Genomic DNA, 13,506 nt, shown 5'->3' on the forward strand with positions numbered 1-13,506 from the left:
GCATGCGTGAGAGATCATTGTGGCCATTCGGGGAGTGAACCAGCAGATGGGAAATCTTCCTGTGTGTCTCTCTCTGTGGACTTCCCTTTGCAAAACAACATAAATACATCTTTAAAATTGGTATTTTTCCTAGTCTATGCTTAACGTGCCCAACACTTTTTCATGGCCCCATAGGGTGTGACTGAACAATGGAGATGGTTTACAGGTTCGCCATCTTCTTCAGTGCCTTATTCTTTTCTCTTGTTTACTGACGGTGTGGCTCATGAATCATCTCCAGCCGAAGGAAGTATGACAGAATAATTTGTCTTTTGCAGTCATATTTTCATGCTGATGTGTGCGTGTTTCCGTTACTGTCATCCACTGAGAACTAGTCATATAAAAGGTATATGCTAAAAGAAGAATGATTCAAAGACTTTACATCTTTCTGTTACAACGAAGTAGCATCTTTCTTGACGTAGAACTTGTAGAAGTTGAGTGTGAGTATCCTCCGAAATGATCCTGCTCTTCCCCTCTGCTCCACTGGATCTGCCCACGTATAGCACCTGCATTTCCCATAAGGACCAAGAATAGCATGTTGTTGGCAAGCAGTGAGCCAAGATTTGAGGACATCTTAAGTAAACACAGAAATTCCATGTGCTCCTACTTACTGCTCAGAGCTTTTTTTCTAGTAGTCATTCATATGCGCTATTGACATGCATGAAGAATTTAATGCTTGACACCAGCCTTGATTTACAGCTAGCTAAGTTACCACCTGCAGTGCCTTCTGGCTCCCTATCTGAAAGTACTGGTTCAAGAATACCCTGTGGCTACACTTCTGATCCAGTTCCCTGCAGAAGATAGCCCAGGTACTTGAGCCCTGCACCATACAGTAGGTCCAGTTGGAGCTCCAGGCTCCCAGTCTCTGGAATCATTTTGGAAGTAAACTAATATAGTGAACCACCTATCACCCCCTCTCTGTTTCTGTCACTCTCCCTTTTAAATAAATAAATAGAAAAATAGCATTCTTTTTATTTAATATAATGGTTGAGAGCATGGACTAAGTTCTGATTACAAATGTATGATTCATAACTGTGTGTTTTGGACAAAGCTGCTGAACCTGTCCGTACTTCAGCTATTCCTCATTGTGCTAGTAGTAAGAAATAAGATAGTGGTACTCACAGACTTGTGATACAGAGTAAATGAATGAATACCTGGTCAACATGCTGAATACTGCCATTTGATAATAAATGATCTGTAAATATTAGCTATGATTAACTACTGTATATTTTATATGAAATCTTATTGCTAAAGGTCTTGCATAATCATGCTGCGTGGACTGTAAAAAGATTAGTGAGCCCCATGATCTGCATCTATCAAAGTATTTACTGTCTTATTGGACTATGCTTAAATACCAGCATTGCATTGTGTTACTTTGAACACAAAGAATACTGTTATGATCATTGACTATTAATTAAATAACCTAAGTCCTCTTTACATCTCAATTTCAAATCAACATGACTTTTCTTTTAATTAAATAAGTGCTAAGAATAAATTGTCAATGGAAAGATATAGCAATGATGAAAAGAATTGATTATGCATTTTAAATGGCATTTTTCTATATGTGAAAAATGTTCTTTCAAAAATTGTTCTGTGATCACTTCCAGATTAAGATTTATAACTGGATCTGCTGTGACTCTTTCTTTATTCTTTACAGAAGAATATCTGTACCAAGGTGGAACCCTTTAATAATCCCCTCATTATTTTACTAAAATTTATATTTTGAATTGTGCTACAAATACATTATCAGTTAAAAATGCCTGTTAAAAGTTATACAGAAAAATCTTGGAATGATTTGCTATAATACCTTGTATTTTATTGAAACAAAATATTTATGTTTTATGAATTTGTGAACTGCCCAATGCTTTTTCGCATCACTTTGTTTTTGTTGGCTAATGTGCCATAATGTACTAGCGAGCGTGTTAACTACTGAGCTAACAGGTAGAATAGATCATAATTTCATAGGAGGATGAAGAAAAGAGGACGTCAACAGTAAGTGTTTCAAAGCTGTGTTTCAGGAATACAAGGAGTATTAAGCAGGTACAGGGCATAAAACATAATAGCTCAGTGAAGAGTGATGGTGGAGGGCAAGGATGCAGAACATAACTGTGAGTCAAGGAGCACAAAGGAAGAATTTAAGAGGTTGGGACAATTAAATGTAGTTGAAAAAAACCATATAAATGCCTTCCAGGCAGAAAAAGCCAAATGTAACAAAACCAAGAGGTGACGAGCAAAATGCTCAATGTGGTGTGAAGGAAGAAAACATTGGAAAATACGGCATGTACCAAATCCAAAAACCACACGGACACTAGCCCCTAATAGGAATTTTAAGACTGGCCAGGGTTTTTAATTTTTTTTTTTTGAAGGCAGGAGAGAATGCTAAGGTTGAGCAAGAACCACGAAAAAGGCTTGTTTATATGTTTTATTTATTTTTGTTTGTTTGTTTGTATTGTAGAAAATTCTGGCACCAATGTTTGAGAGAGATTGGAGGAGAGCCCGGTTAGACAAGGGCAAACACTTAGCAGACCACCATGAAAGAGGACACTGTCAATTAAGTCAGTCAGTAAGAAAAAGAAATGGAAACCGTTTAGAAGATGAACTTGCCTCAGTGCCTCCTGTCAGCCCAAGTGCCAAAAGTAGAATCTCCAAAGTTTTGAGACAGGATGCTGTTCTCTGCTGAGAGGGGCAAGGGGACAGAGAGGCAGTCTCATCCTGCCTTACATTTTACCCAGGCAGCTGCCCACCTGTGGAGCTTTCCAGTAAAGGTGACCAGTTGACTGTTAGGAATCCTAATTGCAAAGTAATCAGCTGAGAAATCATCCCCTAGGATTCTTAACTGTGATCCTGTAGTTGCAGTCTGGCAAAGGTCTATGACCTACATGAACATAAGGAAAAGTGATGAGAGCTGAAGTTGGAAACCTTATAAAATACCAGTTATTCGTGGCAGCAGAAAAATGGACAACTGCAGAGCATTCCTGAGAGGTAGTGGGGAGAAAATTACAAGTGGAAAAGAAATTATTTGAAACTAAGGTATAAGAGGGATGAAGGCCAACAGACCTTGCTGTATGCATGGGAGATGTCTGAAAACAAAACATGCTCACTGAAGTGTCCGGAATACCCAGTTCTGGAAAGTACGTTTGAAGAGGGTAATTAAATAACAAATTTTCATTTGGTGTTTGAATTTTTGTAAGAAAAAAAAAGTTACAGCAGTATAATTTTTGTAACTTCTTGTGAGGGTTTAAAGAAAAATACGATCTGAAGATATAAAATATGGTCAATAGAAAATGAAAAAGAAATCCCTCCAACCCCATTAAGCTTATTCAGAAGAAAGGATGGAAAGGGCAATGTGGATTGGCCAAGCATGTCATACTACAGTTAGGTCTGAAAAGATAAGGGCTGACAGGAGCCTTTTAGCTTGATATTTAGATTTGGTCACAAATGACCTTATTAAAAGCAGTTTCATGCAAGCCTAAGGGCAGAAAGCTGACCACAGCGGTGGGAAGTGGAAAGTCAGGGCACGATAAGGTGGTTTAAGACATCTAGTCAGCCCGAAGCTTGAGTGTGAAGGAAGAGAAAGAGAAAGATTTTTAGCTAGGAATTTGGGACTCAGTGTGGGCCAACTGCACACAGTCCTTAGAGTGATAACACAGAGCTCCATGCAAAACCACCAAGCCAGTCACCAAGGGTCAAGAACGAGTGTGAGCAGTTAACCTGCCAGCTGCAGGGATTCCTGCTGTAGTGGCTCTCCAGTTGGCATCAGCAGGGAGTTGGACAAAGAATTGATGATAATGCTCAGCAAGATGTGTTGGGAAGAAGAGACCTTGACTTGCTTGTGTGCCGGAAGGAGGTACCAGATGAGGACAAAAGCTTGAAAGCTCAGAAACCAGTTGAGGCTCTAATATGTACGTTTAGTTTAGAAAATAAGTCTACCTATTTCTGGATATGAAGTTCCATATAAAATGTGAAACTCACCGTGTCCCAAAGGCTGTGGTCATCCATGTGCTTGAAGCATAATCACATTAGAAAAAAAATCTATGAAGAGGGCTGTTGATAAGCTAGTAAATTTCTCCTTCTTTCTTTTTCTTCTTCTTCCACTAAAGCCGAACAACAACATACCCTTACACCGAAACACAGATGTACAGCCAGAACACTGGAGGGAATTACTTTGATACTCAAGGAAGTTCTGCCCAGGTGACGACCGTGGTCTCCTCCCACAGCATGGTGGGCACTGGTGGGATCCAGATGGGCGTCACGGGAGGCCAGCTCATCAGCAGCTCGGGAGGAACCTACCTGATCGGCAACTCCATGGAGAATTCAGGGCACGCAGTGACACACACCACTCGGGCCTCCCCTGCGACAGTAAGTGTTTGAGTTTTCCCGTATTCAGTTTAACTTTGTGGGAAACCTGTGTTCTCACTTCTCTGTAAAGGGGAAAAAAGATACAGTCTGGACAGGGCAGCCTTGTATTGAGCAACGTCTGTCCTGGGCTGGGGCAGATGGTGGAATGTGTGGTGTTAGGCAAAATGATATGCACACATTGGGTTAGCAGTTAAGTGACTGGGAAAGCTTTCATTAGTATCAGGCAGTCAAAAAAGGTGGTTTTCACTCATTGAGCCAAATATAATAGATTTTTTTCAATGATATTCAGTAAAATACATTAAATTTCTGCTGAAAGACCCTACTTTCATGTTTTGCCCGCTTTATAAGACTAAAAAAAAAACAGTAAAAATATAATTTTCTTGGAATTTTCATATCTTTCCATATTTCCACTAGCTCACTATCAGAAAAGTTACACTGAGTAAACATTTCCCAAATCTTAGATATTTAAGTTTTGCCATACTCATTACCTGTACTGTTCTTTACTTCATGTATTTTTTAAGGGAACTAATTTTAAGATAGAAACCATATGCACTTTTCCTGATATTTATGGAAAGCAATACTTAAGTTGAAAAAAAAATTTAAGAAAAATTGTCCCTGCATCCTGTATGAACTTACGTTGCATTCTCCCGGAGGGACACCTGGGAAAGCACGGATACAGGTGACATAAGATGAAAAGTGTATTTAGGTTGACTGTTAGCATAGTGATAAATAATATCCTAGGGGCACACCTCCATATTTGAGTTTTCAAGTTTTAAAAGCTTAATAAATATTTATTTTGATACAGTGTACTCAAATGTGCTAAAATGGTGTCATTGAAATCATCACGGAAGGTTGCATAGCATTTGACATCATCAACTCTGTAACCCAAACCTCGCTGTTTTCACTTCGGCTTAGCATGTGGGGGAAGAAAAAAATGGTTAGAGTTGCCTAGCATAAGCACCAAGGGAAATGATTGGTTGGTGTTCCATATCCAAGGGAGCTGAGGATTTGAATTAAGTGGGTACAACCCTTTCTTAGCATCTTGCTTTGTAGTTTTCTTCTTGAAACATCGTATGGGGGAATAAATTTGTCAGAAAATATTAATACGAAAGATTTGTATTTTTATTTTGTGGAATTTCTTCCAAGTATTATATGTGCTTAAGTACTTTGGATATATGCCTTGCGTATTTATGGTGATTACATGTGTTCACCTTGTCATCATTAGGCCCTTTCCCCTAATATCAGAGCCTTTTCCTTACAATTCTCTCTTGTTGTCATTGTTATTTACTGACATCAAAAGCAGGTGAATAGCAGTTCTGGATGGAGAGTTCCTTTTGTATTTCTTCTTTGTGTCTCTGAAGCATTTATTTTTTGAAAGAATATCAAATACAGTATTTCTAAGCCTTTTAGTCACAGCAGAATGCTATCTAGACTCGAAGCCCAACCCAGTTGCCAGTCATAAATTAGGGCTTCTGCGGACCCCAGTTCCCCCTCATTAAAATAAAAGTCTGTTAAAGACTGAATGATTCCCTGGATTATAAAATATCCTAGAGCTCGAAATATCTGTGTCTTTACCACAGGAGGAATGATGAAACAAAAAAGTGCTAGTGCTTTGTAGCAGTCTCAATAATAACCACCCAGAAAATAATTTGCAATGACCAGAAAAAGTGCCCACACTCACCAAGGCCTCCGGAAAACTGAACAACCAGTTTTCAGTTGCCATCTGCCAGTTGGGTGACACGTGACTTTGCCAGCATTCCCGCTTCTCCTCACGTGGATGTGGAGCTACTTGTCTTGTTACAAACAGCTTGATCAACTGGATTCAGGATTAGCAACTCTTGTTAGAGTTATCGATGAATTAACAACATCATATATCCATCTCGTGTAAATACAGTTGCAAATATGAACATGAGAAGTTGTGTGGTTTGACTAAAAACAATGGTAAGGTGTTCCCTCTCATAGAGGAAGATGACACTGCTCCCTAAGTTATATGCACACAGTTTTTATGTAAGGTATTTATTGTGTTAGTTGATAAACTAGTTATATAAGATAACTGAATTATAAAAATTGGGATAATCTGAAAGCTTTTAAATAAACACTAATTATGCTACCAGCTATATAAGGTTATACTTAGAGCCTTCACATTCATATATTGTTTTGCTAGTTTTTTTTTGGTTTGTTTTCTGCAAAATGAATTTTCAATAAAAGGAGTATAGTTTAAACATAACCTATTGCCTGGGAAAATCACAAAGTACCTTCATCAAAGCCCATGTGATAGTATGTATGTATCAGATATTACTGTGGTAGTGATCATTGTATTATCTTGCTTGTAGTTTTTGTAGACACAGTTGGTTAAGATTCCTCACTCACTCAGCCTTAAGATCTGCATCTTTCTGAGTTACAGAGAGGTTGCGATGTTTGGGTTATTCATCCATTTCTGTTACTGTAGCAATATTTACAAAGGTTAGTTTCCATGAAACTCATTCAGGGTTTTCTGCTTTCTTCCTCTTACCACCTGTTAGAATATTGGCAGATTTTTGGTTGTTTTGATTCCTAGAAATTAAGATTTTTTTTTCAGTAGGTACCATGTCATTAAAAGGAATTTGTTTGATTTCATGATCTTCTTTACTCATTGTAAAGCCATAATGTAAAACAAATATGTGCACAGCCTGTGGCAACTTCTTGGTCAAGTATCAAATCAGTTCTTGCCAAGCACTTAACTGTCTTCACTGTTCAAACTGTAACCTGTATGGCGTGGTTGGTGCATCTGCCTGTATAGGAGTAGCCTATTCTGAAGCCCAAATTCCTGACCATGGAATGCAGCCGGCTCTCTGTGTTTGTCATCTCCATACACATGTGCTTAACCAACATGAAGTCAAAGCTATTTGAAGAAATTGCATTTCTATTACTGAACATATGCACACTTTTTTCCCTCCTCATTATTCCATAAGCAGTGCGGCATGTTTAGGTAATATTTACATAGTGATAGATCTATCCTAAGAACCTACAGATGATTTTAAAGAAATGGGAGTAAGAGCATAAGTTATACATAAGTAAAGCACCGTTGGTGAAAGCATTGAGCCGTTGAGCATGTTGGACTTGGATCTGTGAGGCTCCTGGAACCAAACCCCATAGATGACTAGTGACACAGGCCATTCCTGTAGATCCTTTAAGCAAACTGTAAATCAGTTAGGTTGACAGGAAATTACTTAGGTTTAGGCACTTCCGATAGCGCAAATCGAACACTTTTATCAGTTCTTGGATAGCAAAGTTTCCTGCTGTTGTTCTCAAAGTAATTGCTTTGGTTCTTTCTTACATTTTTCTTATGCCTTTCCATACATGCTTTATATCATTTGTAATAATTCTCTAACACAAAAACGTTCTATAACAGACAGATGCATTTTTCAAAATATCCAACAGAAAAAAGTGACTTGAAGTTACTAAGGAGTTACTATACTAATCTACAGTCAGTATAAAATCTGGAGTTTGCTTCTCTGTAGTGGAGAGATCTCTGAATTATCAAGAGAATTTTTTTTGTGTGAAAGATGAATTTTAAAACATTTTTTTGAAAGGCAGATTTAAGAGAAGGGGAGTGCAGGGCGAGAAAGACCTTGCACCTGTTGGTTCATGCCTTACACGGCCATAACAAGCAGGGTTGGGTCAGGGTGAGTCCAGAGCCAGAAGCTTCATCCAGGTCTCCCATGTGGGTGCAAGGGCCCAAACATGAGTCATCAGCCACTGATTTCCCCAACCCGTTATCAGGGAGCTGGACTGGAAGTGGAGCAGCCAGATCCAAATTGTTGTCCATATGGTATGCCAACTTTGCAGGCGGCAGCTTAACCTTTGTGCCACAACACTGGCCCCCCATTAACAGAATTTCTATTTGAATATAGGACTTCCTTTAGTTTAATAGTTTTATGTTAAAATTTTTGCATAAAGATCGTTCAGTGCTTTGCGTTTGGCCTCAGGCATTATAACTTTTTCAGTTTGCAAAGTTCATAGAATTATCAGCATTCTTCAGATTATGATGATAACAAGATAAATTTTTAAAGATCGGTTTATTTGATTTAAAAGCAGAGTTACAGAAAGAGAGGAGGAAACAGAGATCTTTTATCCATCATTTCACTCCCCAAATATCCACAACTGTGTCGGTTGGGCCAGCTTGTACCCAGGAGCCTCCAGCTCCGTATGGGTTTTCCACATGGGTTGCACTGGCCCACACACTTTGCTGCTTTCCTAGGCAGCTGGGAGCCGGATGGGAAGTGGGATATCTGTGATGTGAACTGGAATTCGTTTGGAATGCCAGCATCACAGCCAGCCAACCTGCTGCACGACAGCGCAAGCCCCACAAGTTAAATTTCACATGTCGAATATGTGGTGAAAAAAAAAATCAGTACTCACATTTGACCAAAATAAAAGTTACCCTGTAATTTCTAATATTCCTTCATTAGGTCTGTAGGGTCTATATGTTTATAGATTACATATATATTGGTTGTGTGTATGATTAAGAATAGGTACACATACATTTAAAATGTATCATTTTCTGCTGATAAATAGAAATGTTTAGAATAATTATGTAATGTTGTTGGCCCATCGTGGATGTGAGTTTAGCTAATTTTCATGTGGAAGGTTTTTTCTTTATTTTGTTAAAATAAGATCAGGGACCCATCTATTACTATTTAAGGAGCACGTGGACACTCACGGAGGGGAACAGGTGGCTGACTCACACTTCAGGCGCACTTACATCTTTCTCCCGATCTCACTCTGTACCACATGGTCTTCACAACTCTGTGTTTATTGACTTGATATCCAAAGATGCTTTTCTTGATTGCTCCTATGTATAATCATTTGAAGAATTTTAGAATTTTGTAACCCAAGCAGCATTTCCATTTGAAGATTTAAAAAAATTTGTGAACTGTAGTCAGTGATTTTGAATGCCCCTCATAGCATACTCCGTCATATATGCAAATATAATGTAATGAGCAAATTTCCTTAAGAAGCTTAATTCTACCTAAAAGTGTATTTCTGTTCTTCTAATTAGATGTTTATTTATGCACACGCTTTGGTAACTAAATAAGATTAATCATTTGAACACTTGAATGAAAGCTAATTTTAACATTTTAATATATATTTAGTAATTCTATATGTAAACATGTCAAATTACCATTGTTCATATCTCTACTGCTTGGTTAATATAAAATATTATAACTTATTTTTAATTATTTGGGAGGAGATTTGAACACTGTTGTGTAAGTTTAACTTACCATATGAGTTATAGAAAGCCAGGAATCTCAGATTATTTTATTTGTTTACTTCTGGGCTTGCATGTTATGAATTTGATGAAAGGAATATTTTACCAAGAAGTTGAAGAGTATGTTTAGCTGTCAAGAAAATAATTTTGTCTTTTTATTGTGTTGCTGGGATGCTGCTAATGACTGCTTATTTTTATTTTAAAATGGCTGCTCACTCAATTGGAAATATCAGCTACATATACTTAAATTACAAGTACAAAAGATTTAAGACAGTACAAAAAGGAGTCATGCTCGGTATGTCCTGCAGTTTTTCTTGGCAGAAACATTCTGTCTTGTGTTTTTGTCATCTCATAATCCTTCTCCAGATTTTACATTTTCACAACAGTGCGTGAAGGACTTGCTTTTATTTATGGGGAACAAGTGTAGGAAAAGTAGCTGAATTGCCTCTTAAACATTTTTTTTAAATTAACACAAAGAGAACAGTTGTCACGTATTTCATAGACAAAATTCTAGGGGTAACTGTACCTCCTCCTTAATTCTTCCCCTTAGTCCTTCTTCTTTCCTTTACTTTTCACAGTAACATAATTTCAGTTTAGTTTTATAATCCCTGCTTAATGCACCATTAACCATATGCTCAACAAGGAAAGAGTAGCGACTGCTCTTCCATAGGACTTTAGACCAAGGCAAAAATAGGAACCGCATTGTATCCATTTTGTTCTGACTTGTGTGTGTGTGTGTGTTCTGTAGTAACTACCATATTTCAGAGAAAACATGATATTGTCTGTTTTAGGGCTGGCTTATTTCACTAAGCATAATGTTGTTCAGTTGCATCCATGTTGTAGCAAGAGAATAAGATTTCTTTTTAATGGCTGGGTAGTGTGCCTTTGTGTATATACGCTGCATTTTCTTCATCTCTTCAACAGTTGGTGGACATCTGGGTTGTTTCTATATCTTATTTATTGCAAATCTAAGCTGCAGTAAGTGTGGGTTACACGTACAGATTCCATTTCCTCTATGTAAATGTGCAGGAATGGGAATGCTGGGTCATATGGTAGATGTTTTTTCAGGTTTGTAAGGATCTCCATACTGTCTTCCATAATGGTTGGGCTAGTTTTCCTTGCCAGCAACTTTGTGTTAGTGCATCTTTTCCTCCACACGGTCAGTGGCACCTGTTTCGTGTGGTTTTGTACGATAGCCGTTCTCACGTGGGTGCTGTGAAGCCTCCTTGTAGTTTGCGTTTCCCTGATGTCTAGTGATCCTGAGCACACTTTGCATGCATCTGTTGGCCATTTATGAATCATCCTTTGGAAAATCCTTGCTCATGTCCCTTGCCCATTTCATAACGGAATTGTTTGTTCTGTGGTTGAGTTTCTTAAGCTCCTTGTTTGTTCTGCATCTTACTCCTTTATCAGTGGCACAGTTTAAACACTTTTTTCCTTTCTGTTGATTGCGTTTTGACCTTGTTGTAGACAGAAGCTGTACTTCCTTGGATATTAGAAGCTTTTTACATAATGTCATCCCATTTCTCTTACTTGCTGTCACTGCCTATGCTTCTGAGGTCTTCTCCAACAAGTCTGTCACTGTTCCAGTGCCTTGCAGAATTTTCCCAATATTTCCCAGTAGTGATTTGATGGTATCAGGTCTGAGATTTAGACCTTGATCCACTGTGAGTTGATGTTTGTATAAGGTGAAAATTTGGCATCTTATTGCATACTTCTGCGCATGGAGACCCAGATTTTCTCAGCATCATTTGCTGAAGTGCAGTCTTTTCCCCTGATACTAATTTTAGCTTGTTTGTCCGAGATACGTTGGTTTTAGGTGCATGAACTGATTTATGGAGCTTTTATTCTGTTCCAGTGGTCTACTTGTCTAATTTCCTTCCAGTACAAGGCTGTTTGGATTATACCAGCACTGCACTATGTCTCAAAATTCGGCTGTATTGTTGTTTGCGGTTTCTTTAGCTATCCAGGATCTCTTGTGCTTTCATATGAATTTCAGCAACATTTTTCATTGTTATGAGAACAATGTCTTCAATATTTTTATTGGGATCGCATTGCATCTTTAAACGGCTTTGGATAGTATGGTCATTTTGATGTTATTCTTCCAGTACTTTTGTTTTCTTGGTGTCTTCATTTATGTCTTTCTTTAACGTTTTATCATTTTTATCATAGAGATATTTTACATCCTTGGTTAAATGTAACCAAAATATTTGTGTTTTATATAATTAATGTGAGTCATATTGCTCTTGCCAGTTATTTCTCGGACGTGGTATCATTGCTTGTATATATGAATGCTGTTGACTATTACTGATTTTAAAACCTGCAGCATTTCCAGATTCTCCTATGATTTCCAGTAATCTCTGAGTGGAGTCTTTTGGTTCTCTTATATAAAGGTCCTTATCATCTGCAAACAGGAATGGTTTGACTTTCTCCTCTCCAATTGTATCCTTTTTATTGTTTTAAATATTTATTTATGGGCTTGGCGTGATGGCCTAGTGGCTAAATCTTCACCTTGCAACTGCCACTGTCTTGTTGGTGCCAGTTTGCATCCCAGATGCTCCACTTCGCATCCAGCTCGCTGCTTGTGGCCTGAAAAAGCAGTAGTGGATGGCCCAAAGCCTTGGGACCCTGTACCTGTGTTGAACATCCGAAAGGAGTTTCTGGCTTCGAATTAGCTCAGTTCCAGCTTTTGTGGTCACGTGGGGAACAAACCAATGGATGTAAGATCTTTCTGCCTTTGCAAGAAAAATTTAAAAATCTTAAAAATAGATTTATTTATTTATACATTCATTCTTTCTTTCATTGGTAATGCAGCCTTAGAAAGGAGAAACAGAGATCTCCTCTCTGCTGATTCTCTCCCCAAATGGCTGCAACAGCCAACAATGGGTTTGTCAATCCTCTTCTGCTTTCCTAGGACACAGGCAGGGAGCAGGGACAGAAGTGGGTCAGAGGGCACTAACTGGTGCTGCAGTGTGCCAGTGCCATAGCCAGAGTCTTGGCCTATTATGCCGTGGTAGCCTTCCCTATGTTTTTGTTTATTTCCTTGCCAAATGGCTCTAACTAAAATCTTCAGGACTATACTGAATAGCAGTGGTGAAAACTGGTATTCTTGTTTGGCTCCAGACACTAGTGAAAATGTCTACAACTTTTCCCCATTCGATTTGATGGTGACTATGGATGTGTTGTAAATTGATTTGATTGTGCTGAGGGGTATCCCTACTATACCCGTTGTGTTTAAAGTGTTTCTTATCATGACATTATTTTGTATTTTATGGAATTCATTCTATGCATCTGTTAGGATAATCATATAGTTTTTGTCAGTTTGTTAATATGATGGATCATGTTTGTTGATTTGCATATGTTGAACCATCCCTACATTCTTAGGATTAACCCCACTAGGTTCCAGTGGATGATCTTTTTGATATGTTGCTGGAGTCAGGTAGCTGGCGGCTTGTTGAGGATCTGTGCGTAAGAGTTTAGCAGGGATGTTGGTTCATACTTCTCTTTCTTTGTTGTATCTTTTTCTGATTTTAATGATGCAGGCCTCCTAGGAGTTTGTGTGGATTGCCTCTATTTTAACTGTTTTAAATAGTTTGAGAAGAATTGATATTAGTCCATCTAGTGTTTTTATACATCTGTTTGTTTCAAAGCGTTACAGAGAGAGGGAGTGATAGCATTTTTCTTGAATACTCCATATACTCTTAGTAGTTTTCTGGTCTGTTGCATATTCACATGGAATAGGGAATCCTCACTCTAGCCCATGAGCTTCCCTTGGCAGAGTGCCACCTCATATCTGTACCAGGTCTTGGTAGTGGGGGGGGGTGGGAACAGTGTGCTAACCAATCAGCGTTAACTGGAGA

At 38.3% G+C, this 13,506-nt stretch overlaps 1 protein-coding gene across 1 annotated transcript in view; it reads left to right on the forward strand.

Moving 5' to 3' along the window:
* RFX3 (regulatory factor X3) overlaps positions 1-13,506 on the forward strand; it is a 250,403-nt gene that overhangs the window by 157,113 nt on the left and 79,784 nt on the right. Inside the window, exon 4 of the mRNA XM_040988901.1 lies at positions 4,137-4,395. Within this exon, the coding sequence (XP_040844835.1) occupies positions 4,137-4,395 (259 nt within the window). The remainder of the gene's footprint in view (positions 1-4,136; positions 4,396-13,506) is intronic.

The sequence above is a fragment of the Ochotona curzoniae genome, unplaced genomic scaffold, assembly GCF_017591425.1.
Source record: "Ochotona curzoniae isolate NIBS_2020 unplaced genomic scaffold, NIBS_Ocur_1.0 contig_50, whole genome shotgun sequence".
NCBI classification, from domain to species: Eukaryota; Metazoa; Chordata; class Mammalia; order Lagomorpha; family Ochotonidae; genus Ochotona; species Ochotona curzoniae.